Source organism: Erithacus rubecula, assembly GCF_903797595.1.
Source record: "Erithacus rubecula genome assembly, chromosome: 3".
Classification (NCBI taxonomy): domain Eukaryota; kingdom Metazoa; phylum Chordata; class Aves; order Passeriformes; family Muscicapidae; genus Erithacus; species Erithacus rubecula.
Genome location: NC_136689.1, coordinates 22,886,962 through 22,912,434, shown reverse-complemented (window position 1 = coordinate 22,912,434; position 25,473 = coordinate 22,886,962). Strand labels below are relative to the sequence as shown.

Genomic DNA, 25,473 nt, shown 5'->3' with positions numbered 1-25,473 from the left:
ACCTTCCAGAAGCTTGGGACACCCAGCTCCCACTTGGTGTAGTCAATTCAATCTAGACATAGTATGTTTTAATTCCTATGACATTGTTCCATGAATGAGATTTATTTTACAAAATTGAATGCAGGTAAAATTTTAGAATGAATATATGGATTTTATCTATTTTAGATGAGCTTTGGAGTTTTAGCAGTTTTCCAGTTTTTGATGTTGTCAATTTTTAAGATTAAACATCTATGCTCTTAAAATAGCTGATAAGAAAATGAGTAAAATCAGGTGGGCACCATTCTTCTTTCACAAGCAGAAGAATCCATTCCAGGGCAGCTCTTTGGTCACAGGTCTATGTTTGACTGTGCTCAGGACCTGCATAGAGAAGCTCCTCATGGTGCTAGACATGCATGCAACTGAGCTGAGCAGCTGGAAACCCACTGGATGGGTCTCCTAGAGGTAATAAATGATATTATGAAATTCAATAAAAGCACTCCTGCCTAATCAAAGGTTTCCCATAATAATCAGCAATTCCTCTACCAGCATTACTAGAAGTACTGCTAAGCATGGCTTAACAAAGGCAGAACAGTCAGGTCAACCACATGCAGCCCCTCCTAGGGCAAACTTAGCCATGGCCAAATCTTCCAAAACTGCCTAAAAAGCTCACAGCAGAGGATCTCCTGGCAAATTATAAAAAACAACACATATCCCATTCTTTTGAGCCTTCAATGAAAATTTTAAAAAATCTGAAAGTAAAAGTGAAATACAAAACCTAGCATTATGGAAATAACTTTAAAATAATTAAAAAATATATAAAATCATAGAACTAGAGAAACAAAAGCAGGAATTTGTTTTTATAGATTCTGAACTCTTGCTCCTTCTGTGTCTCCCAAAAAATGCAGAATAGACTCACATTCTCAACCAAAAAAGGGGCTGGAAATAATTCCTGCCCTTCACACTGGGGGAAGTAGTGGATGGAAACTAAAACCAAATGTGTAGAAACATCTTCAGCTGCTCTAAGGCCAAGGATAATGGTAATCTGAGCCCTGATATTGGTGCATTGAAAGAAGAGCCATTTAAGGCTAAGGACCCAAGAATCCCCACAGACATTTACATAAGTTAAGAAAAAGAAAAAGCAAGGGAAAAAAAGAAAGAAAATTGATAGTGTACTTAAAATTAATGACCTAAGGTTAATTTGGTACTTCACTGACTCAATTTGCAAATGGATTATGATGGAGAAAAGTGTCTTTCTGACAGAGTTCACGTATAGCAATGGCCCTGAGCACATACGTGTCTCTATGGAATAAAAAGTACATTTTACTTTCTATGGAAGAAACTATTTCCTTCTCACTTTAATAGTAAGTTTCATCTCAAAAGCTGATTTCAGGAGGGTTTTTTTGTATCTAATTGGAATTCAGTGTTTGATTTACTATTTCAAAGCATATTTTTATGGAAGGTTCAATCTCAACATTTTGTTCAGGGTGTTTCTTGCCAATCTTTCCTTGCACTGTCAGTTTTTTCCTCACTGCCTTTTTGGTGACTGAAGCCAGGCTCTGCCACCTTCCCACTCCTTTTGTGACCCATTGGTGTTATGCAGAAGCAATTTTGGACTTCCATTGCTTCAGTCTTCTTCCCTTTATCTCAGCCATGACAGTGTCCTCTGTATTTTGTGATTTATTCCTTCCTACCTTGAGAAACTGTGAAAACTTCAGTCATACTCCTTTCTAGCCTAAAACAGCACAGTGACACTGAGGGTATATTGTATCACAGCAGATGGTTAACTTCACAGAAAAGCTGTGAAGAAAACCTAATGACCTTGTTTGCAAGATTGCAGGGAACAGGAACCCTCACCAGTTCCTCTGGTCTCCACATTTGTGGGTCATCCCATCCCTTGGGAATGGGAATTTATCTTCCAAGCTGGCTGGCAGAATTATTTCACTTCTGGCTGGCATTGTGCATTTCTATATTGGACTAAATGCCCCAGTGTTCTAAAAATGTCCCATTTTCAGACATTCTATAGCTTGCCCAGGTTTCTTCCTCAGCTCTTGCAGCTCAGAGCACGACTGAGCCATGAAGGGACACTGGCAGTGGCCTGATGGCTGCTGGTTGCAAGGCAGCACCACCTACTTGATCCCACCTCTCCTCCTGTACATGTAGAGCTGTTTGGGACCCTTGAATTTTACAGGGAAAATAAAGGCCATGGTGCTTCAGGTAAACCTTGAGGCCACATTTAGGAGGAGGGTGGGTTGCATACTTGTACAACCAAATTGACATTTGGGTAAAATGAAGGTTGGGGGAGGGTGGCTGAGTCAGAGGAGAGAATGATCTGACACAATGCATCAAAAAAACAGTCTGTCTTTTGTCCGTGAGCTATTGTGAGAAGCAAAAATAAAATTAATTTTTCAGAGTAGTCCTTTTCCTTTTCAGATTATCTCACTCTAAGAGACTGCAATGGGAGGAATGAAATTCTAACTCTTCTTCCAAAGCCCATTCAGTCTTTTCATAGCACAAATACTGTGCTCACAAACATTCCTCTTCAATACATCCAATTATTTGGACCAGCCTAATTTTCACTAAATATGCGTTCTAAACAACAGACAATACCCATACACCAGTTCTTTTCACTGATACCCAGGCAGGTATTTAATGCACAATGAAGAATGACTACTTATATAAGCACAAGGTTTTCCATACCTTCTAGAAGAAACTTTTTGATATATTCTCCATTTTCATTCAATTGATTTGAATACAAAATAATGATTAGAGGAACATGAAAAACTAGGTATTAGGCTGATTTAACAGATCAGAAGGGAGGAACTAAAAGGGTTATTGTTCCCTCTCCATGGCAGGTGACAGAGAGGCCACTTTGGCCAGTTGTTCTCCTACTCCTCTCCATATATTGGTGTAGATAATGGGAGATTCTGTCAAACATGCAGAATAATTTGCATTTCTCAGGTCTCTCATTGTTTTAGTCCTGAATCTGACCACCACAAAACCTATATAAAAAGTCATCCATTTTGTAGTGGGATTTTTACCATTTGTTCCTCCCTTTAGACCAGGAACATATTGGAAATATGGTCTCTGCAAAGCAGTGACCCTGTTCATCCTGCAGCCTTCTCATTCTGCATCCTAGACCCTGTGGATACCCTCAGTCAGCCTTGCTCCAGGGCTGGCATGGAAATGCTTCTGTAGCCAGAGCCTAAGACCCAGCACATGCTGAAAGGCAAGTCCCTATTGCCTCCTTGGAGCATTCCTTTAAAACCAAGATTAATAAATCAGATTGGATAAATTTCCTCCTTTGGTTGTACTTGCATCTCCTCATCTGTCACTACCAAAGAAAGGTTGGTGTTTCAGAGCAATGGCCTTATTCAAACCCCACTAACACAAAGGACAGGCAGCAGAGAACAGGTTGGTGATTTCATCAGGAGAAATGTCCTCCCTGGGGACTGTGACAGAGAGCTTGTGACCCTGTGAGAGAGAGGCAGCCCTCTGTGTGGTCCCCAGGCTGCTCTCCTGCTTCAACAGCATGTGGAAGGCAGTAAAACAAAGCAGAAATTATTTTCTCTTGCCAGTCAGGTCTCTTCTGGATCCTTATCAGCCAGCCTGGAGTTTTTGCCCAGTTCCTCCCAACCTTTCTTTGGCTGGCTGCCCCCTCCACTTCCATCCCTCTTCTTGGAAGTTGCACACAGCCAGGATGGGTGGCACAATGCAGATCACAGAGCTCCATGAGGGCATGGCTCAGCACCCCAACAGCTGCAGGGCTGGATTCTGCTTTCCACTCCAAGGGCTGATGTCTCCAGCCTCGCTGACACCATTGCTAACCTGGCTATCTCCACAGAAGGTGCTCTCAGGGTTAGTTTCTGGAGAGGGAAGGGAGGCATCTCCACTGGGTGGCTTGGCACCCCTTTGGGAGGAAGGTTTAGGGGGATTCTGTGCTGTGGGTGTACACAAGCCAACAGACATTAGCCAAACTTGGCTGCAACTGTGTTATTCTTAGATTCAAGTCCTACTGAGACAACAGAAAACATTAATTTCATATTTTACCTGAAACCCCAGCGGGGTGATGATGCGGTCCATGACCAGAGCTCCTGAGTGCTGCTAGCAAGACTCACATAAGTTGGAAATAATGCCCATGGAAAGAGCTGGCCCCTCAGACTGTAACTGACCATTACTATGCTCTTTTTGGTCTTGCAGTGTGCAGTAGAATGCAAAAGAAAAAAAAAAAAAAGCCAAAAATTAACCTGTCAATTATGTGCAAAAATAAGCTAATGCTTTAATCTCGATTTTCCTCCACATTGTATAAGTAAACCAAGGTAAACATATTAATAAAATATTTAAAGAAGCTCAGTGTTCTGTAATTTTTGCAGTTTTGCTAAGAAATCAATGTTTATAAAACAGCAAATATGAACACTATCCCATTTTCAGGAAAACATGTGTGAGTACAGAGTAGAAGAGCCCAGTTTGAAAATGCTTCATTGACCTCATGACATAGCTAGAACAGAAAGGTTCATCATGATGTATCAGATAACCCCAGAGAATATTATCCTTCTATTTTTCAGGTTGTGATACAGGCACATACTGACCTCCAGAAAATTATTTACCGACTTCAAGATGTTTTTTCTCGTTCCTACAAAGAGCACAGTTCAAAATGTCCCACATGGATGTCACTCAGTCCAATTCCCAGCTTTACTAACCATTCATTAGAGGTTAATGAATGTGTTTTAATTATTCATACAATTCTCTCCATTCAAATGCTGAAAGCTGAAATTTAATACAGAAATGACTCTCAACCTAAAGGCATTAGATAAGAGCACCCAAGTTCATGGGAACTAATCATACAGAATCTTAAACAGAGCCTACCAGCTTAGAGTCTGCACTCTCACCCAGGCAACTGAAGCTAATCAGCTTACTGCCTCAAAAATAAAAATGTGTCTAGAGATATTATCCCATAATTTCCCTTTATTGCAGACACAGATCTTAAAAAAGAATGGATAGGTTCTGAAAAAATTTTCCCCAATCTCTTTACCTGATTATTTAATTTGTAAGAGTCTCAGATGTGAGCTTTACCAAAAAATACTATTAGTAAAAAAAAAAAATTAATGACCAAGAATTTAAAGTCCCAATTTTCTTGTGAGCAAACAAGGTCATAAATCTCATCTACACTCTCCTTGTACCTCCTGATCTAGCATTTTTGTATATTAATTCTGGTATTTAGGTCTTAACTCAGTACATTAAGAAATATAACTTGAGCTTCAAGGAAAAGAAAGATGTGATCCAGGTTGGCTGTTTGCCAGTTGTTACCCTGTGAAAAGAAACAGTTCATGTTTCAGCTTCACTGGGGTTAAGTCACCAATGGTTGCTAAAAGTCAGGTTGTGCCTATGGAACCATGGGCTAACAGCACCCCACAAAACCACAAAACATGATAGATAATGTAATTTCTTTTATACCTAGGAGACTAAAGAACAGGAAAACACAACAAACTTCTTTACATCAGGCAGTGAGACAGAGCAGAACCTGAATCAAAGCTGAGGATGAGTCTGTGGCTGCTGTGCTATGCAGCAGTTCTAACATGTTCCCTGATGTGCCACCCACTGGGGCATCCTTCCTCCCAGCCAGGGTAGCCACAAACACCAAGAGCTCTCCTAGCACACAGGGCAAAAGCTTTCTGCATCACCCAGAGCCCTGCATCTCACCCCTGACATTTGGAGCAACTGAAGGCAGAAGCAAACACCTCACTAAAAATAAACAGAACTCGGCATAAAGGTCTGAGAAGGAAATGCCTTTTCAAACAGCAGACACCAGCACAGCACTGGGCTGCCTGCAAGGGGGAAGGAAGGGCTAATGGCCCTACAGCCATGACACACCACTGATAGTCATGGCAAATATTCTCTCTAGTGAAATGGTGCACAGTATGAGCCACCCATGACCACTCAGCTGGTTGGAACATTTGGCTGCTTAAATATCCTAACTGTGCTGGAGGAGATGGCTAAACTAGCAGCTCAGGGCCAGGAATTAGCTTCAGGTCAAACTCATTTACATAAATTACATTTTCCAACACTTCTGGAAATAAATGGTCCTGAAAATTCACAGATGCTTAGTATTGTGCTAATAACTACATCAGGCATATGAATTCCTGCATTTACTGGGGTCTGAGGTTTCAAGAGGACAGCAAGCTCTCCCAGAGCAAGCTACATTTTCCCCAGGCTGCCCTTCCAGCTCATTTCAGCTGGATCCAGCCAGGCCCTGACCCAGGAGCATTGTCTGTCTGAAACAGGCATCCTACCCCAGCAGCCAGCACAACAAGCATGACTGTCCCTGAGCTTTCCCTGAAGGGCAATGTAATGGTGGTGGTATTTGTATTACTTAATTGTGGCTTTTCTTTATTTTTTTTTTGTCTTTACTCAGGATTAAAAACATGAAGGAGATGAATTTTCTCATTTTTTGGGCTTGGTTGTTTATTAAATCTTATCTAAAGTACAGAGAGTTCTGCAACACTTCTAGCTACCAGCTAAAAGTGAGCAAAATGGAGGTTTGAGTTTGTCTAATTACAAGGTCTTTTAAAGCTTTTGACCCAATAACCAAACTCTTGTGACTCACAGTGCAGCATTGTCTAACTAGAAACTACTACCTGAAATCATGAAGAAGGAAGAAGACAGAAAGGAGACAAAACTCAAAATCCTCCATCTTGTCTCCTATCTATTACTATATTATAAAAACCTCAAATTTAAAACCCTTCACCATGTGAAATCACACACTTTCTATTTTGACTACAACACCCATGACTTCTCCATTACTTCTCCAAAGCCTCAAGTCAAAAACAGTATTTTCCTAATAGTCAGTATCAAAAAACATAAAAACCTCAAAAATCCCAGGTTTTTAAAACCCAACAGGGCAAGAACAACTTGCTCCACCAAGTGTTCAACCTGCTTTCCATGTTCTGGGCTGTGCTGGAGCTCCTTTTCAGCAGGCTGACATGTGGTGCTCTCTGCAGACCACACACAGGCAGTAGGAGCAGAGCTGTGACTCAGGTGTACCCAAATCTCAGAATTCAGACTCAATGTCCTCAATGGACACTTACTCCCACAAGGAAACACCTCCACACTACCTACCCAAGCATCAGTGTCAGTGACAGGAGAAATCAGAAGTGTGTGGCTTGTTGCTCAATTTTAACTTTTTTTTTTTTTTTTGTAGTCCCTTACATTGCACACAAAGCTCTCTGTGTATGTATTTACACCATAATATAAGGATGAATTTCAAGGCACACAGATTTATGTGTGTGTTTTTTACTGAAATACAATGAGTGGGATGACTTTCTATAAAAATTACAACTGATATAGGGCAGGGAATACATACAAATATGAATCTTGGATTTATTTATAAAAAAAGATCATCAGAAATACCTGCAGTCATTTTGCATATCTGATCATTTTGTGCTTAGTGACAAGAGGTACCTCCCTGCATCTCTTCCCCTAAATCTTCAGCTTGTATACTTTGTTTTTCAAAGATCAATGCATTTAGACAAGTATTTGACAACTTTGCACCTGACAATATTGAAATCTGTGCAAGATAATTCACAAATGTAACACAGATCTGTACATCTCTGCTCTGAAAGTAGGTTTTCTTGTCACATATATATCCAGAGATCCAGACCAAGCCAGCACAGCTGAGGTATACTGCAGAGATTTTGTTTAGCAGAATAGCCAAGCAGACTCAAGTTTAGTTCATATACAACCGTTTTTAATTTAGCTTATGCATGTAAACTCTCTAGGACTGGACAGAATACTCCACAAAATGAAGCACTGGATCCACAACACAAAAAACAAAGTTACTCATGCCATCATTTGTTTCTCAGACATGCATTTTATCATATGACATGCTATTCATTTATGCCTTCTTTAAAAAGAAGAAAAAAACCAGAACATGTGTTTGTGAAGCCCTAAATATTACTTAAAGATGTTGTTCCACATTAACACTTCATGATCTCATGGATGAACAGCAGATCCTTTAAAACCAAGTCTCTGCTGTGATGAAAACCAGCTCTGGCAGTGTAAAAACAACACACTCACAAATATCCTTAAATAGCCAGCAAGCACAGAAACCTTGCTGCTTGCAAATTGCATTATTTCCATATTTGCACCATAATATTACTGTTGGTATAATGTTTAGCCTCCATGCTACACTGTTTCAAGCAGTGGTTAAAGATAAAATAGATACCATCAAAAATACAGTAAATCTGCATTTTTTTGTCCATCTCCATTTGTGTAATTTACAATATAGCAGGCCTTAAACAGGAAAAGACCCCAAATAGATCACTTCCATAGTAAGAAGAAGGGATCCTTATAGTTTTGTGCATTCTGTGACACAATAACAAGTGAAGAGCTCAACTCATCCACAGCTTTGCATTTAGTATCCATCACAAGACATACCTTTATCATTCACATCTGGGAAAAATGAGGGAATGCAAACTTTTCACAGAAGCTTTCAGGCAGCCATTGATCAGTTATCCTTTTTTTACAGGGATAAGGCTAAAGAAGGGAGGCTGTTCTTTCAGTGAACACAAGCTGTAATCTACATCCAGGGGTTGTTAAGCAGATCTGGACAGGACCTAGTTTTTCTCACTGAAGATCAGCAGTGAGCCAAGTTTTTATTGTACACATGGGAAGACTCTTAGCCATGTGGGGAAAAAATGAAATCTAGAACAGTCAATTACCTGAAAATGTAAATGAAAATGTAATGAAAACATCCATGTGCCCACCCAGATGAGACATTTGAATTAACACCTCTGGGGGCTGCTCTGTCTACCACCCCATCAGCTGAAGCACTGCTAAGCCAAGATGGTCTTTCCCATCTATGCCATTCTGCTTTGAATAATTAAACCCATCATGTGTCACCATGAGATATAACTGAGAGAAACTGACAGTAGAAAAGCCAGTTGTGAGCTGATTAGTGCAGGTACAGGCTTTTCCTAACCATAGCCTTGAAAACTCCTTGTCTATGCTCCAAGTGAGTTTGCCAAATATCAAGTACTTATTCTCCTTTTTTTTTTTTTTTTAAGGATTCTTCTTCTTTTGAAGGATTTAAACTCTTCATCAGGCTAAAGAAGGACTGACAGATGCCCACTTCTGCACTGCTGGTCAGTCTTCTTTGAGACTGAAGGAAATTTTCTTCTATTAAAGTTTTGCAGAACACTCCTCTAAAACAAAGGATAATTAAGCTATATTCTCTACTGCAGAAAAAGCAGTGTAAGAGGCTTATGGCAGAGGAGAACAGAGATGCTCAAAAATTAGCATTTTATAAAAAATTCTTGTATCAGAGGATGGAAACTACCATACATAAGCTTAGTGAGAGAACAATTCAGCACCCAGTGAAAACTTAGCTTCATTAGCCAGTCAGAACCAAGTAACATAGAATATGCTGAGTTAGAATGGACCCACAAGGATGACTGAGTCCAACACCTGATTTCACAGGGCAATGTGTGAAAAAATATCCCATGTATCTAAGAGTGTATGTAGGCCATTTAGCTGTGTGGCTTTCTACTTGGCATCAATCCTGGGCAGCAGGGAAAGGCTCTTGGGGAAAATATAATGATTTCTGAGATGTATATGGATGAAGATCATACAGCTGTTGAGTAAGTTTAACACTGCTTCTTACACATTCCTTTATTTGGGGGCTTACTTAAAAATAACAAGCCAAACTATAGATATACAAAACATCACTCCTGCTTGTGGTTCATGCAATTGCTTACCTTCACCCTGCATTTTAATGATTATACCTTTACCTTTTGGTAAGCTCTAAAGTTACAGTGACCTAAGCAGTTCAGCAGAAATTACATGTGTTCACCTTGCTCTGGTAAAGATATTTAATTACTTATTTCATCCAAGAGAAGAAAATGGAAAGCTATTTTACACTAATGGTCCCCAATATCCGAGAGCTCTCGCTCAGGATTTCACTCCAGGGCAGATGGGCTGATGCAAAAGTCCACATTTTCATTTGTACCACCTTTTAATGAGGATAAAAGTGATTCAGCTTCAACTTATATGGTGACAAACCACCAAGCAAGTTTTAAACAGAAAAAGGCAAGACAGCATGGTCAATAAAGAACAGAGTTAAATTTTGTTTTAAATCTTATTTCCTTCAAAATACAGATAAACAAGGAAGCTGAATACCACACAGTCAATAGTTAAAATGTAAATTCTATAGTTCTTCTAAAACTGTACACAGGCTTTGTCTAATGATGCTCAGTACACTTCTGAAGAGGAAATTAGGTGACAGGAAAGAACAATTATGATGACTCCATGGGGCAACTTTCTGTCACTACATTACTGCTGACATGCACTAACTCCAGGTTCCCTCATGTCTGAATTAAAGTACAATGGCAAGTATGAATCCCAAACTGAGAATTTAGTGTGCTGTACACACCACTGAATTGCAGCTTATATAATTTATATTAGCTCAAAGTTTCATTTAAAATGGTCTGAGAGCACTCCAGAAGTTGATTGTGTAATAAAAAATAAAATTCCTGAAGTTTTACATAGTAAAAACCAAAGGTAAATCAAAATTTCAGTGAAGTCAGTGATGCTCTGACCAATTAATTTTTAGGGCACATATGCAGTCAAGCCATTTTACTCTGCTCAAGATCACTCAGGATGTTTACAGCAGAGCAAGAAACAGGAAGATTATTTTACTATCATTCCAAAACTTCAGTCAGAAAAACATTGTTCCAATTTTCTGGCATTACTGCTGGCATTTTGCATTGTTGGATTGGAAAAACAAAGTCTCACAAACAAATCATATTAGTATACAATGTTTATTACCTTCTATTAATCTGAAGTCAATAATTTTGATAAGACTAAATTAATTCTGAAATAAACAGACATCTTTAAATACATATGAGGATGATGGGCTTTAACATGAGAGTACTTAGTTGATCTGCACTCTTAATCCACATGCAGGATACATCAATCAAATTATTATAGATATCCTTTCATTTTACACTGGTCTATAATACAGCACAATTTCTGAAGGTGAAAGCAGGGAGGAAAGAAATCATATTTTCAAGTAGCCCTTTTATTTAAAAAGAGCATCAATGATATATTAAGCCAATGTGTTTCTCTCTGATTTTGACTTTACTTACAGTATACACTTTTGCAAAACATACAGCTCATCAATGATACACAGTGGCCCTTTACTAAGGGCAAGTAACCAAAAAAAGAAATACAACAGAGAAGAATTCTACAGAATTAGAAAAGTCCTATTTTAGAACATTGTCTCTTCAGAGTGCCTCCAATGTTGCTCAGAAAGGTCATGCATAACATTTCTGATGTTGTCATTAGTCCATGAGAGAGATGTCGGCGTGCTTCACATGAACAGGAAAAGGTGCAAGCCAGAAAGAAAGCAGCTTTCTCCAGTTATCTCTTAGGCCTGTCTATGTCATCAATGGTAGCTAACAGCTTCTGTCTTGCCTTTTTGTTGATGTAGGTGCCCAGACAAATATTCACCAGATTGGTCAACTGCTTAGTGGAATATTCCTGGCAAACAAAAGTAGATCATGTTAGGGCAGAATAAAACATCAAAGATAGAAGATTTTCAAATACACAGACATACTTAGTGTGGATTTTACAACTGATGGAAGCATCAGTACGAAAGGGAGATTTAAAGCTGTAGTTCAGTCATGTCTGGATAGTTTTCATAGTTGAGGCAGAGGACAAAACTATATTTTGCTACATGATGGCTTAGAATGTAAAACGCTTATGACTTTAAAAGTACTGGACAGAGTTCACAGAAACTAACTCTGTGAACATGTATATAAATCAATCTTTAATGTATTTTCCATTCTTTGGGAGGCTTGGTGGGAAATACATATGCAAATGTTTAAGCTTTCAAGACAAAAACTTATTTTTTAACAAATTGTGATAAATGTTGGTGATCATTTATATTTTGACTTCCCATTTCCAATAAGCTTCTAAATGCTTCTGTCTGCAGAGTCTCCAAACAATTTTGATTTCAGTACATGATAAAAGAGGAAAAAATGTAAAAAATGTGAAGAAAATAATTCTTAACACCTGTGAAAACACTATGGTTTCCAGTATTGCCTTTATGTCTTAACACTATGCAAAGCATAGCTTCCATCAATGTGTTTTAAAAAGAGTTTTTCCCTGAAGTTCATCAAACCCCGTAGCTCATCCTCTCAGGGCTCCAGAAAATACAAGAAAAAGTCAATCAAAGACATATTTCTTTCCTTCATTTCTAGTGGGACTTAAAGTAATCCCAAAATACAGATTTCAAGTGCTTCAATTCAAAAGAATTTTTACTTCAAAGATGGCTATCTCCAATAACATGTGACTATTGCTTACACAGATTTGTTATAATTGTTAGTTCATGCTAGAGAGAAAGCATCTGAATGTTCTCAAAATACAAATATAGACTTATCTCACAAGAAATGCTGATGAAGCATTACCAAAGAAAGAAAGAAAAGGCAATGACTCTTCTCCATGTGCCTTACAAGTTAGTTTAAGCAACCTACTCCTAAAGGCAATACAAAACATAATGTTGTGATCCCAAACCATAATTCTTGATGATCAAGTTTTGCACTTTGGCATAATCTGAACAGCTCAGAAATGCTTTCAATTTCCCTTTGCTGTAGTTCTCTACACTTTTTGATACAACAGGCAGATGAGACTGGCTTAGTCATCCTCCCCAGTGATTAGATGTTGAACTATTCAAACACATACTAACTTCATATGATAAAAATGAACATGTACATGCACACATCCATTTATATTTATACTACTTCCAATATAAGTTTTATTACAATAAATGAAAATATACATATATATTTGTTTTTAACACATAGAAGGATTGATTATTTATAGTTGTTGGCATGTTTTTATCATCAGAGTGAATTTTCTCAACAGAGAGGAAATGAATGTAAATTTAATTCTTACCCTATGTTCTTTTATCCAGGATTCCATGTCATTTTCTGTCAGGTAGTATGCTTTAATGTAGGTCTCCACAAATTCTTTATCTGGAATAGGCCTAATGTCTGTTAACTTTTCTAGTTTCATTAAGAACTGTTGAAAATCCAGTTGCATCAAGGCACGTCCTTCATTGCTGCACTTCTTTACATTGGCATAACTACAAAGAGAAACAGTGGGAAGCAAAACTTAGAAGGAAATAAAAACTAATATTGCTTCTGAAAGTTAACTTAGTTTTTTGAACCCTGAGGAGGAGCAAAATTATGGTTTTAAGTCAAAAGCAGACAAGAACTTCTCTTAGGATGTCTGCATGCATTAGTATAACACATTTTAGCCCAGTCATCAAACACAACCCCACTGTACCCAGTGATACTTAGAAAAATCACACTCTCCTCTCCTAAAAGCCACAAAAAAAAAAATCCTATATTGAACAACTTACTATACATAAGTTAGAGGAAATTAAACCAATGCTAATTAGCACACTGGACGGCAGTTCCAAGTGATCACAACCACTGTAGTCTGAAAGGTACCACAGCAGCTTTAGGAATGGTCACCAAGACACTGCTGAACCAAGAGCAAGCATCACAGTGCAAGGATCACAGTGGGGTGATAGGCAACAAACAAGGAAAATTATCTTTGCAGTTCCTCAAATGGATAAAGAACTGCATTTATCATAATCAAAGGAAATGACACTGCAGTCCCCTTAAGAATGCCAATTTCAGCTGTGTACAGGGTCTGGGGCACAGTGACTTGAGAGACTTAATCCAGCTCATCCACCAGTTGCTCCCACAAGTGACAACTCTGTCTCACTCCTCCCCTCTACCAAACCTAAAACAAGCTCAGTTTTTCACTGGTTCATTAAGTTGATCCTAATTATTATACACTCCCTAGATTATTAGGTTTGATGTAAAAGAGGCAGCAGAAGCATGCAGCTGGAAGCTGGGTACACAACAAGGTCAGGTTAAGAATATGAAAAAATTTCACAGTTAGTGTTGGTACACAGAAGGAATTTGCAAAATGCAAAAGTAAGAAAAGCAAAAAGAGAAGACCAAGGCAAAAGTCCTCTGGAGCTTCATAGAAGACTAGCAGATGATTTTCAATAGGTTCAAGAAGCCAGTTGGGAAACAGGAGAGAACACGGAACTAGGAGATAGGGAAGGACAAAATTTAGAGAAAGATATAGCTGACTGCAGTGGAGATATGTCCTCATTCAATGAAGAGTCTGTTGAAAACAATTTCAGTTGACTGGATGAGAAACATCTTCATGGCTTTTAACTCCATACATTCATTGAAATGAAGTGATAAAAGAAGTTATGAAGGTATTCAGACTCAGCTATTCAAAATACCTTCCTTCCCCTTCCACAGTGATAAAAGCACCTACAAGATATGTAAAAATAACAGAACTGGTCAAAAATAAGAAATTATAATTAAATATTTGGGAGAAGATGATAATGAATACTTTTTACACTCTCAGAAATGGTACAGGACAAATTATATCAGAAAAGTAAGTCCAACCTGCTTAGGTGAAAGGTCAAAGTTGCATGGTAAGTCCCAAGCATGAAGCTTAACTGCAGCAGGGAGGAAGACATATGAGTGATGATCTTCAGAGCTAAGGATTAAGTTCATGAACACTGAAGCCACAAAAGATGAATGAGATGTGATGTAAGAAAAGGAAACGAGTTGAAAACAAACACAAAGGCTGAGGAAGAGGAGGTTGATAGTGACTGACATTGTTATCACCTTGAAAGGCAAGGGGAATGGGGAGGAGAAGAGATAGGCCTTTGTTTCACTTTCTTTTATTTTAGGCATGATAAGTAAATAAAATTTCAAAAAGGAAAGCTGATTGTATAGGCCATATGTCATATGAAGGAATTGGGAAGCCACAGAAGTCATGGATGGATTTAGTTTTTAACTGAACATGAAACTGATGTCTCTAGAGACTGCAAAAGGCATGGAAAAATTTGGGCAGGAGATTAAAAAATTATGGCTTTATGGAAGCAGTGGAAGCTGATGATCCTCAATGGGCAGCAAACACTTGGAGAAGAGTGTTTTGTTGAGGTCCTAATTTAGAGAAGACAGCAAGAGAGTGAGATGGAAAGAAGTAAAATAGGTAGTAAGGAATGAATAGGATAAAGATAACCAGGAAAGAAGTATGGAAACATGTAAAAGGAGTGGAAGACAGCACATATCCTGTATATGATGCAGAACTTCTGGTAAGAGCATGATCATATGTAGCAGGGAGACAAAACCATAAATAAATGCAGGGGATGAAAAGTCTACAATGTTCGTGCTATAAAACTGAATCCAAAAAGATGGGACACTGATTACAAAAGCAATGGATGAGCAAGGTGTAGGTTCCTGACTAAGGTGCTCAAGTAAGCCAACTAAGACATCTCTCTGCTCCTGATGAATGTGGAAAAATCATGTTCCATGGCTACTTTAAGAAAACTGATAGTGTCGATAACTTCATGTTTCTTCCTAGCAAAGATAAATGGCATCACCATGGAAGTACTGATTATTATATTTTAACTTCTTTCTTTGCTCTGCTGGGAAATGGTAATTCTCATACAGAAGTTTCTTTGAAATAGTACTGTATTTTCAAGTGCTTCAGTAAAACATTCAGTGTCATTCTTCAGCAGTACCTAGGAACAAGACCACCCTCTTTAGGCTTAATGCTGCCGTGAAACAACTGCTAAGGAGTGTGTAAAGCACTGATAACTTTTAGGGTCCCCAAAAGCACATGAACTCAAGAGGACACTATAAAATTAGAACTTACAACTCTATAAAACAAACATCATTACAGACATACCCAAAAGCAAGACTTCCATAAATACTTACCCTTCCACAAGAGTTCTATTGGCCAAGCGTATGCAGTGCTCCCAAAGGATGTTGGACACTGGCAATGGAATACGGACTCTCTTAGACACATCATTCAACCTCCTGTTAAATTCTTCAAATTCCTAATAAAACATAAAAGATGTTTGTTCCTTCAGGATAAAATGGATCATAGTCTATACATCCAGCAACAGCAACAACTAATTAGAAATGCACATGAAAGAGAATAATGAAAGTAAGAGCAAAGAAGAGAGGATTAATAGGCACAAACTGTAGACAACTCAATGTGTAAAGTAGAAAAGGCATCACTTTCTAGTATAGCAATCACAACATAACCTCAGTGATTTTTTAAAGGAGCTGCTGCTCTGTTCCCCAGAGCTGTAGTTCTCTGTGAAACTGACACCTCTGAAAATGAACCAAGTAGCTTATCCTTCAAATGCCATTTTCATTGCCTCACTCCCCAAACTCTTATTTTACTTCTTTAAGTCAAAAAACTGACTTAAGTATTGTTTTTGACTGAAGCCACTGAAGAAAATCCAGCAATGATCTCTTTATCCCTCTAAATACCCACGCACCAGCTTTCAAAAATATTGTAACCACTTTTCATTCTTCAGCCTTTCACATTAGATAATTCCTCAGTGCTTTAGAAGGAGCTGAGAGAACCCATTGAAAGAGGCCAAATCTAACAGTTTAGGACCAGAGTGCAGCAGTAGATAACAATTCAGGTTAAAGGAATGCACCTATTTTCACATGAATCATCAGTGGCCTGGATGGATTGCAGCTGACACTTTGAGTGAGAAACTAGTCATAAATGATTGCAATTACTGCTACAATGATTTTGTGACTTAAAGTGAAACAGGAGTCCTCTGCCAAAGATTAAAGCCTTTATCATATAAAAAAGTATCAAATGACTTCAATATCAAGCAGACTGGTAATGAACTCCTCTGTACAAGCAGCAAAAGTTGTTTGCAGTGTAGTCTTTTAAGACCATACTTGCCCAACAGAGATTTTATTTCCAAGGCTGTAAATCTAGGATTTTTTCCTTTTCCTTTTTTCTTACATCCCCTCTCAAAAATTCAGTAAGTGAAGAAAATCAGAAGAGAACCTCAATAACCAACTGGCACTTAACACAAATTTTCTGAAAGATAAATTTGGCAAGATGCAGGGTACCACAGTGATATGCTTTAAACTGGCATACAACTCATTTTTCTGAAAATGCAGATGCTTAATGCTTCATAATCTATTTCTTCAACAATCCTCTTTCCCCACTTGATCTCTTCCAACATACTATGACTGAATACAGAACTCTGTGTATGTGTGCACATGGCTGAAAGTAGTTGATTATTACTTTAAACATTATGCTCATATCCAGTGTTCCTGGAGTCCCAGTGTACACAGCAAATCACTTATTGCTTAGCAGTTATTTGAAAGCTTTTGTAACAACTACTATTAGCTATACAATAGAGAGACCAAAAACTGGTTTTAAATGGTATTAGCTTGATTGTCCTGAAGCAAAATTCATCAGCAGTTGCATACTCACAGAAGGAAAAAGTTTTGCCCCAGAGTTCAACTATCTTATGCACAAACTGATATCATAAAGTCATGGCAGCATAAACAATGTTAATCACAACATTTCCATCAAATTCAGTGCAATGATATATCCTCTGTCAAGTTCTTTCTTCTTTGCCTGGATTTTTTATAGCAGAGAAGAGCTACAAAGTATGAAGGTGTTATCCAAACTGCGATTCCACACAGTTGAGTAGCTTTTTCTGTGACTTACACTTCACACATCTTTAAAATAAAATTTTCAGTTTCTCTGAAAAGAATTAGTAATTAATATAGTATAATTAATTAGCATAACTCTACCACTGCCAGAACTTCCCTCTGAAGATCTTCAGAAACATTATTTAAGCATATATAAAAGGATGAGAAAGGGCTTGTCCCAAGACAACTTCAATTAGATACTGCATGATAATCATTGGTGCTGATTTGACCTACAGCTCCTATAACATATCTCAAAGACAATCAGCAAAATTATTCAGAACAACAAATAGTGTGATTTGTTGTTTTTTTTTAAATGCTGTTTCTGGCCACTGAATCTCCCTCAGTGTTACTCTGTTTACTACACATTTCTCTACCATTCAAGACTTAGACATGATACTCATTAAACTTTCTTGATTACTTTCACACACTATGCAGTCAAAAAATCATCACTGAAAGGAATGCTTTAGAAGCAAGAATAATGACACTTCTAGACAGATCTCACAGTAATTTCCCATTTTCAGGATATATATTGTCCTAGCCATGCCACTTGAACAGTTTTAGTGAAGTATTATAGCAATTCTGTGCTTATAGAAACTCTAGCACACCATTTCCCATAAACTATTCACCTTCAAAAGAGCATCTACGTATACATTGTGCTGTGACATGATTTCCTTCACATCCCATTTCACATTAGCCATGAGAAGAAGCATTTGCTCATAGTCAATGGCTTTAGCAGCAACAATCCAATAAACTGGTTTTCGTAGTTCACTGGCAGTTGACACTGTCTGAAATAGAAAATAAATACAATTCACTCCAGTAAATATTTGGCCAGTAGGAGAAATATAAAACTATGATGTGCAAGTATTTGCACCATAATGTACAAATTTCAAATCTTCTGTATGAAAATCAGCTGTGATTTACACAGTTCTGACCTGAGAATAGAACTGCTGAAGAAAAGGCTTCTTGGCAGCTGGCATCACTGCATCAAGATGAGGCTGAAGAAATTCAAATTGCTCAGCCAGAAATACCCTGTGAAAGCAAAAAGAAAAATTACTGTGACTAAGTGCAACCTTCAGTATGTCTCTTTACAATTTTACTCTACAGTTGACATATTTGGCAATAACAATAAGCAACCTTGGAAAATGTAGTTCTGTGAAGAACCATAGCAGTTGTGTGCCAGCATATCAACTAGTATTCTCAATTCTGACAATTTTAAAATATATTTGAAAACAAGAAAATACTTGACTAAAGAGACCAAGGCTTGAATATCAAAAATTCATTTTTCCATTTTACTGAGGATACACTGCAAAAGTCTGAGCAAAGGTCTAGTAAAATCAGTGACCAAGAGTCACACAATTTCCACTGCAGGACAGTCAACATCAGTATTAATAAATCCATCTTAGAATTTCAAAATAACATTCCCAATTAATTTTATACTATTGAATCTGTAAAATATAATTTGATCTCATATTCCTTCTCAGGGGTATAACTTATTAATAACAATGTAACACGAAAATATATCTCTAAGCTTAAATGAAAAAAATATTTTTAAAATTAACTCCTCATTTTTAAATGTCATCTCATATGAGGAAAAAATAATTCCCATCTGACTCTCACTATTATTCTTATCAAATAAAAATCACTTTGTAACATTTGCATTAGTTGGTTATAATTTCTTCTTCTCCTGTGGTGTGACATAGGTACATTTCTACCCATTGCAAAGAATGTGGTAATTGAAGCCAAATTTATATGAACTAAGCAGTTCTGAGTCAAATATTTAATATAATATAATAATATAGTATTAAATATTCCCATTAACCTCTTCGAAATTAAACTTTTTTTGTGTTAGATTTAGCTATGTATTGTCACAAATTGCTGGATCGCCTGCAGTAAAATTTAATTTCTTGTGTTTGCATGTTGCTAGACCAAAGAATTAGACTCCAGTACCTTTAATAAAGAAATTACCTTTATCAGTCATACTTAAAATCACATTGAGAGGTAGCAATCTTTGACCTGTCAAGAAGGTTTTGGATGGTAACCACAGTTTCTTAAACAATCAATAGCTTTCAGTGCTCACAAATACAGTGTGTACAGTAAACAACCTACAAGGATTCTGTGGCCACCACTCTCTCTGCCAAACCATACAGTGAATTGACAGATGTCAGAACGACAAGATGACTGAGATGTGGGCTTGGCACCTTCTCTTTTCTCTCTTCAGCAGCTGTGAGAGTTCCTGAAGCATCAGCAGATACCTCCTGAAACAGAGAATTACACAAATTAATCCCCACAAAACCAGCAAGGATGGCTCCAGCTGACAAGTTTCAGATGCCAGATAAGATGAAGGAATGTTTCAAATTCTAAGGTGTAATTTAAATCAAGCTGATTTCTATTTTTGCAGCATAGTGAAATGGCTGAAAAAAATCTATCATTTAAATCAGTAGCCAAGGAAAAAAAAATTAAAACAAGAAGGCAGCAAATAATCTTCTCACTACAACTTAATACCCAAACAGGCTTCAGCCCAATAGCCTTTTGGGAGACTGATTTATCATCCTTGGAGACAGTATATTCAATTTGACAGTAACCAAATAAAGAGACATATCACAGGAACATAATTTCTGCATGGGCTTTACTGCTTATGTGAGCTGTGGCTAACTTAGGTGAATAACAACTGATGTTCTCAATCACAGAATCACTAGATTGGAAAAGACCTTTAAGATCATTGAGTCCAATCCATGCCCTAACACCTCAACTAAACCATTCCATGAAAATACCTATCCTGCAGACATCTTGATGCTGAAAGCAAGGAAATATTCAGAGCAAAGGAATAGAATCTCTAATGAGAAGCAGATTATAGCAGTGCCTTGTTCCAAAATACATGGAAAAAAATCAAGGAAAAATTCTACCCCCACATATAAGGAATCTAAGTACAGGGCACAGCTAGGAGAGGAATCGTGAAGGAAGAAATTTCCAGAGCAGGTGTACAAAGGGACACCTTCTGAAGTCTGGCTATTTCACAGGCTTCAGAGGGTTTTGTGGCATGACAACATGAAAGCACAAAGGTTGGCCTGGATTAATTATTCATATCATGCTTATACACAGGCCACAGGAAGAGGAGAAATGCTACAAAATAAAGGTAATACAGCATCCAGATTAGGTAAGAAGACAGGCAGGACACAGCACTGATTTTAGTAAGAACCTTTCAAGACCCTGGGGATAGAAACCCTGGCCAATCTCTACAGTCTATGGATACTAGAGTGTATCAGCCTGTATGTATGGAATGAAAATAAATAACAACATTGCAGTGACAAAGTAACTTTCCTCAAAAAAGGGGAAAGTAACTTACAAAAGTAAAATGAATGGCCCAACATGACTGCTGTAAACAGTGTAGGAACAGACAACCAATATGACAACAATAATGCTTAAACATAACATTTGTTTGGACTCAAAAACACAAAATAATAGAAAACTAAAATTGCAGTTTAAAAAGGAAAAAATATAAAGCTAAAAACAACATAATGGAAAAAAGCAGCTTTCAAGTTTGTGAATTGTTTGTTTGTTTTAACTAGAGATAGAAAACAAAAGAGAAGAAATTGCAGTGAAGTAACTAAGGAAGGAGGGAGAAAAACAGACTCAAGTTAACCACAACAGTAGCCATTAATTTCTTCTGAGCTTTACAGCACAGAACAACTATCAGACCTGAAAAAGAGTACTTGTTATTCAAACAGGTTTTGTTCAGACACTTTTGCTTAGGAGGAGGGCAGTGAGCAGCTGAAATACTGGTGGAAATTAGTAGTGGCGTCACTCATTCTATACATCAGAATTGAGATAAAGAGGAATATTTCATTGCAGACCCTCAAACACCAAGAGGAAAAGTATTGCACATATGATCAGGTGAAAACTGGAAAACCAACAGGGCAGTTACTCTGATAGCAAAATATCTGACAGCCCCATTGTGGTAGTGTTGCAGCAATTAAAGGTAGGGCAGGTGAAAATTGATTATGTCAAATGTGTAAGGACCTGGTGAGAAGTTAAATGATACAGGATGAGCAGAAAGATCAAAACTTTGCTGCTATAGACAAAGATGCACTAGAATGTGCTTACTGATTGGATGGATGCCAAACCAAAAGTGACATTAAGAATGTAAGACAACTGAGAAGAGAATATCATCCAAGCTGTTAAAAAGGGTCTGAGGTGTGGAAGAACAAAAATTCACAGGTTCCACTTTAACTCTCTCAGATTTTCTTTGGCAGTTTCCTCCTGTGGTGTGACAGCCCAAGGCAAAGGAGGTGGATTTGCTAAATCAGAAAGGCTCTTTCAGTTCTGCATCTCCAGAGATGTCAAACACAAACAAAAATGGGCTACAGCAGATGGAACAATGCACAGTCTGGGAAAGCAGAATCCTCACTAACAAAGGTGAGGAAGTACCTTCTGACATACATAAAAAAATATTATCATAAGGTTACAGACATAAAAAGCCAATAAAGCAGGGAACCTTGATAGTTCCCCACAGAAATTCTGACATTAAAAACAAGGTTTGCTGACTGAGAAATCCCATTAACACATCATTTGTAACACAAAAAGATCTCACTGAAATACATCAGTGAGCAGAAGATAAAGCTTCTAAAAGAAGCTTATGGCAAATGTGATCAGATACAGTTGTACTCAGAATAGGATCAATTATAAAGGCTAGCTACAATGTTATTTGTAAAATTAATTTTCTTTGCTCTGCTCTGTGTTCACATTCAGCCAGATAAATCTGGAATTAAACTGACTAGATGCTTCACAATACTATGAAGTTTGCATTCTGCTGAATTTATCAGAATGGATAAGCAAGTCAAAAGTCCTGGATATTTGCTAAAGTTCATGTAATCCTTTCAGAGAGCTCTAAAGTACTTCCTGAGCACATCCACACGTTTAGTCCAGATAGGGAATGACATCTAACCATCTAATCACAACAATCAGTTCTCTAAAAACATTAACTAAGGCAAAGACAATAGTAATTATTAAAATTCCCTCTTTATCTGCCCACTCTCATGCTATTTTTCATTTAATTCCATTCTCAAAAACCCAGATCAAAGGAAAAAAAAAAACAAAACAAACAATTTTTTTTTAAAAAAGTCAGGACAAAAGTAGCCAAACCCACAGCTCTCCAAGCAATGTTACATCTTTAGGAGAGACAGTGAGTGACCAAGCTGGGGAAGAGTATCAGCAGTAAACATTTAAGAAGCTTTCTTTCTTTCAAAGGCAAATTATGTTAAAACCAAATATTATGAAGACTTAATTTTGTATTTATCTCACTTCAAAGTTGCCTGCCACTTTAGACACATTTTAAACATTATTTTTCCTCCTTTTTGCTTCCCATGAATGCAAGCAACATATTTTAAATGCCAAAATTGTGTTGCATCTGAAGAACACAGAAGGTACATGAGAGCTGGCTAACTCAAAGATATCCTGCTTCAACTAGGGAGTCAAACTCTGGTTCAAGTGTCATGGTCAAGCAGCATGAGCATTTCATTCTCCTAATTTGTTCTAAAAAGCAGGCACTGCAAAAGCATGTTGACAGCAAAAAGCAAACAGCCAGTGTGCCAATACCCCAAAGAAGCACAGGATCACTCTGAAAGGGCATCAGTGATGCATGTGTTTTATCCTCCTGCCTTCATTAACAGAAATGATCAAATGACTGAAAGCAGCAAATAAAGGGGCAAAACACACAGGCTGGAACAGAAAAAAAGGTTACAGACTATTTAAAGAAATCAGATGTTTTTCAGTGCACTGGACTTGTTAAAGTTAACCCTTCCAGTAGTGAAGAAAATCTGCAAGAAAATGTCTGTTGCCAGAGATTCCCTTTGTGTACCATAGCAAACAGAGTCCTGTAAAACTGCCAGCCTCAAGAGGAAGAGGAGAGGAGTAGAAGCCAGAAAATTAATTAGCAGCCAACTGAACTTTAATTTCAAGAAATGTCAAGTTACACTGGGAACATATTGCAGCACCCAGCATTAAGCATGCAGAGAGCAACACTAAAGCAGAATAAACTTGCTTAGCTGCTCCCTGCATCAGAGTAGAAGGTCTTGCTGATCCAGCAGAACTGGGATATGTTGAAGACATGTCACAGCCTACACAAAATCCTTGTAAGAATGCACAAAATAGATTTGATAAAATAATTTCAAGGTATATATGGAACTGATGCAATCTACAAGATACTCTTCTTCCTTGCCAAAAAAGAAAAATCCAAAGTGCTAAAATTTTTTAAAAGAAACATTAAAGTATTAGACTTATCTGAACAATACCCAAATAAGCAGGAGAGGTTAACCAGTATTGCCTGCAGACACCTTGCAGCAGGTCTTATCTATTAAATTTTCTCTAGTCTTAGTTTCATTTCCTCATACCATCACATGAAAAGAACTGTGTTTTCTAATGCTATACATGATAGGAATACCCAAATAGCAACTGTTTTTAAAAGCTGCTTTGCTATAAAGACCTGAAAATATCACAATGAAGTGTTATAGCAGGCTTATGACTGCTTTGTCTAATTAAGGGTTGCTAATGACATTAGTGTGAGCTACAGTGTATGCTTTGGGAAGTAACTTTGCAAGCTACCTACAGTTGAATTAAAATTCATCTGGAACATGTTTTTACAAACAAAAAAAAGTATTTATTAGCAAATAACAGGTATCAGATAAATGGGAGCATGATATTATTTAATCGTTGAGTATTTGTCTTTATCATTTAATTGTTTACTCCCAAGAAGAAAATTTTTAATTAACAAGTAGAAAAATAAAACCTGTGTAAGGAACAAGCCTCTCCTTCAATCTCTTCCTCCAAAAATGTCATCTGTAACAAGAGGACATTTGCATTTCAAGTCTGGCTGAACCCAGTGGCAAGGCTCTGTTAAGCCTTCCATCTCAATGGAAAGAGGAGACTATAAACAAATTACCTAAATTGGAAGTAAAAACTATATAAGCCAATTATCTAAGTTAAAAAATTGACATTCAGTTTTCAAGAGAGACATTTTAACAGGGCTGAATTCATTGTGAGAACAGAAACACTTTTATTTCAATTATCCAAAAGAACTTATGACTGAAGCAACAGATTATCTGCCAGTTATGGTGAAATAGTTGACAGCTAATTACAATCATCCACCTCTACTAACTTTAAACAAAAACCAGTAAACTCCACAACCTGTTCCCAGGACACAAAGTTCTGCAGATCACACTCACAAACCAATACCCTTTTAAAACTGCTCTTCTTCTGGCCTAATACTTTTTGCACAATATTTCAGTTTTACAATTGTTTTAATATACATACACAATAGCAAAAAATTTAGGTTTGATTTTGCAATAACTCTAAATGTTACTGGATGTTAAAGGAGTAAATTGTGTTCAGAAAGCATGGACAAAACTTTACTATCTGAAAAGGTCCTGGAAGTAGAACAATCTAGAGCAGCTGTGACATACCAACACTTTCACCAAGAACTTGATATGCACTTATGGATGAGGAAAAGCAGACTAATCCCAAATATTTAGATAAAACACAATAGCTCTATCATCTCTGTTTATAAAACTGCAATTATTAGTTTCTGTAATATCACAAGCATGGATTACAAGAAAAACTGATCAAAGAAAGCATAACTTTGTCATGTATTCAAAAGCTGTCTGAAAATAGTTCAACTAACTCCAAGTAGATGCTTAATAAACAAGAATTTTTTATCACAAGAAATCTACTGAAAGCAACCAATTAGGCTTTTTGTCTCCTCTTTGAGCTTACACATCCCTAACTGTTCTTGAAACTGAATGATGAAAATTATAGGCAGGGCCAATTGCAAAGGCACATTGCTTTCAAGGTAAAAGTATTTCTGGAATATGTTGTAAACATGCTAAGGTTTTAAAATGGTATTTATTTTACAAAACTCCTACTAGGT

General features: G+C 37.3%; 1 protein-coding gene across 1 annotated transcript in view; it reads right to left on the bottom strand.

Annotated features, from left to right (window-relative positions):
- Positions 1-9,966: 9,966 nt before the first annotated feature.
- Positions 9,967-25,473, bottom strand: part of VPS50 (VPS50 subunit of EARP/GARPII complex) — a 77,703-nt gene continuing 62,196 nt past the window's right edge. The window contains exons 23-28 of the mRNA XM_079301030.1: positions 19,662-19,810; positions 18,488-18,584; positions 18,182-18,340; positions 15,795-15,916; positions 12,928-13,117; positions 9,967-11,511 (exon numbers count right to left, since the gene is read on the bottom strand). Of these exons, the coding sequence (XP_079157156.1) occupies positions 11,392-11,511; positions 12,928-13,117; positions 15,795-15,916; positions 18,182-18,340; positions 18,488-18,584; positions 19,662-19,810 (837 nt within the window). The 3' untranslated portion in view covers positions 9,967-11,391. The remainder of the gene's footprint in view (positions 11,512-12,927; positions 13,118-15,794; positions 15,917-18,181; positions 18,341-18,487; positions 18,585-19,661; positions 19,811-25,473) is intronic.